At 58.0% G+C, this 1,481-nt stretch overlaps 1 protein-coding gene across 1 annotated transcript; it reads right to left on the bottom strand.

Annotated features, from left to right (window-relative positions):
* Positions 1-569: 569 nt before the first annotated feature.
* On the bottom strand, positions 570-1,235 carry RNF222 (ring finger protein 222). The gene has a single exon (XM_009463286.2). The coding sequence runs from the start codon at positions 1,233-1,235 to the stop codon at positions 570-572; it is 666 nt and encodes a 221-aa protein (XP_009461561.1).
* Between the last annotated feature and the right edge of the window lie 246 nt (positions 1,236-1,481).

Below are 1,481 nucleotides of genomic sequence, written 5' to 3'. Positions count from 1 at the left end.
TGTTGCCCAGTAGCTAAAGGCTTACATCTTTGGGATGGAAAGCCATGAGTTTCTTGCTCCAGGGTGACTGCACCACATACCCTGATAACCTCAACAGCCAGCCAGGAGCCTGGGGACATCCAAAAACCCCACGTCCTGGCAGCATGACCCTCCGATGCACAGAGCCCTTGGCTGTCCCCAGGCTCTGGGTTCCTGGGTGCCACGGTCACAGCCCCCCAGGAGCTGGGGTGGAGGGGAGGGACCAGCACGACCCCACCACTCCCTGCACACACTGTCACAGGGTTCACAGAGCAACCACCCTCTCTGCTAACACACTGGAGGAACACACTAGCAGGGTCTGACCTGCCACATTTTAACCAAAAGAGGCAGAAAATGCCAGCAGTGACACTGTGAGTGCCTGGAGATCTGCAGAAAGGTCTGAAAATCCATTCAATCCCTGGGCAGATGAGAGAGCTTCACCTGGAGCTGCTTCTGGACTTTCTTGTGGGATCTTTCGAGAGAGGTCCCAGCCTTAGTTCTGTCCCAGCACCAGTGACACCTCTCCAGTATCTGAGCTGATCCCATCCCTGCTACGAGTCCCTCTTCACCAGCAGCAGCCAAGGGAGCACAGCCGCCAGCATGGCCACAGTCAAGATGAGGAGGACGGCGAGGGCAATGGGTGACTGGCAGCATTTCACCCCCAGTGCTGAGCTGGATGACACCGAGCTCCGTGTTTCCGCTCTGCTTCTCCTCCCCAGGGAGCCGCAGTCTGCGTCCACCAGTGGCATCCCATGGTCGCTGATGACAAAGATGTGGGCTTCCCGCGCCAGCTCTCCTGGGACCCCCTGTGAGTCCATGGGGCTGTTTCCCATGCTGCAGCACTGGTCAAAGCTCTGCACCGGCATCACAAAATGGCTGGGCACCACCAAGGTGTTGCTGGCCTCCATTTTGGTCAGATGGGACAAGGAGGAAGGTGACAGAGGCATCTCCAGTGTCCGGGGGTTGGTGCCTGCCTTGGGCGGCCATAGAGCCTTCTTCTTGCTGAGGAAAGTCACGTAGCGGCAAACGGGGCAGATGATGCTGCTCTGGACCTGGCCGTCGAGCTTGGCAGAGAGCAAGCACTTCACCAGGCAGTCGTGGCAGAAGGTGTGCCCACAGCTGAGCTTGCGGTGGGTGGCCTCCAGTGGGTGAAACTTCTCGTAGCACACGGGGCACTCAGCTGGGGAACCCTCCTTGCTGGACGAGGTCTCAGACATCCCTGCTCTGTTGGCCACAGGTGCTCCCCAGCTGCAAGGAAGAGGCACGATGGGTTAGTAAGGGTCTCAGTTGCAACGATTAGCATGATCCATGTCTTCATCTCTCCTCCTCCTCCCTGCTCTCTTGCCTTTGCCCTCTTGCCCCTAACAGATGCAGTCAATGGCTACTAGGCACGGTCTCAACAAGGCAGGGCATTTTCAGGAGCATTAAGCCTCTCAGTGTGGCCCTTGGGGCAAGAGAGAGAT

The sequence above is a fragment of the Nipponia nippon genome, unplaced genomic scaffold (assembly GCF_047370975.1).
Source record: "Nipponia nippon isolate SJK-2023a ecotype South Korea unplaced genomic scaffold, ASM4737097v1 scaffold_14, whole genome shotgun sequence".
Classification (NCBI taxonomy): Eukaryota; Metazoa; Chordata; class Aves; order Pelecaniformes; family Threskiornithidae; genus Nipponia; species Nipponia nippon.
The sequence above is the reverse complement of the archived record's forward strand: the minus strand, read 5'-3'. Positions and strand labels throughout refer to the sequence as shown.

What these genes read in the sequence shown, in the direction of transcription:
- RNF222 (XM_009463286.2), bottom strand. Translation starts at nt 1,235, where the DNA reads ATGTCTGAGACCTCGTCCAGCAAGGAGGGTTCCCCAGCTGAGTGCCCC.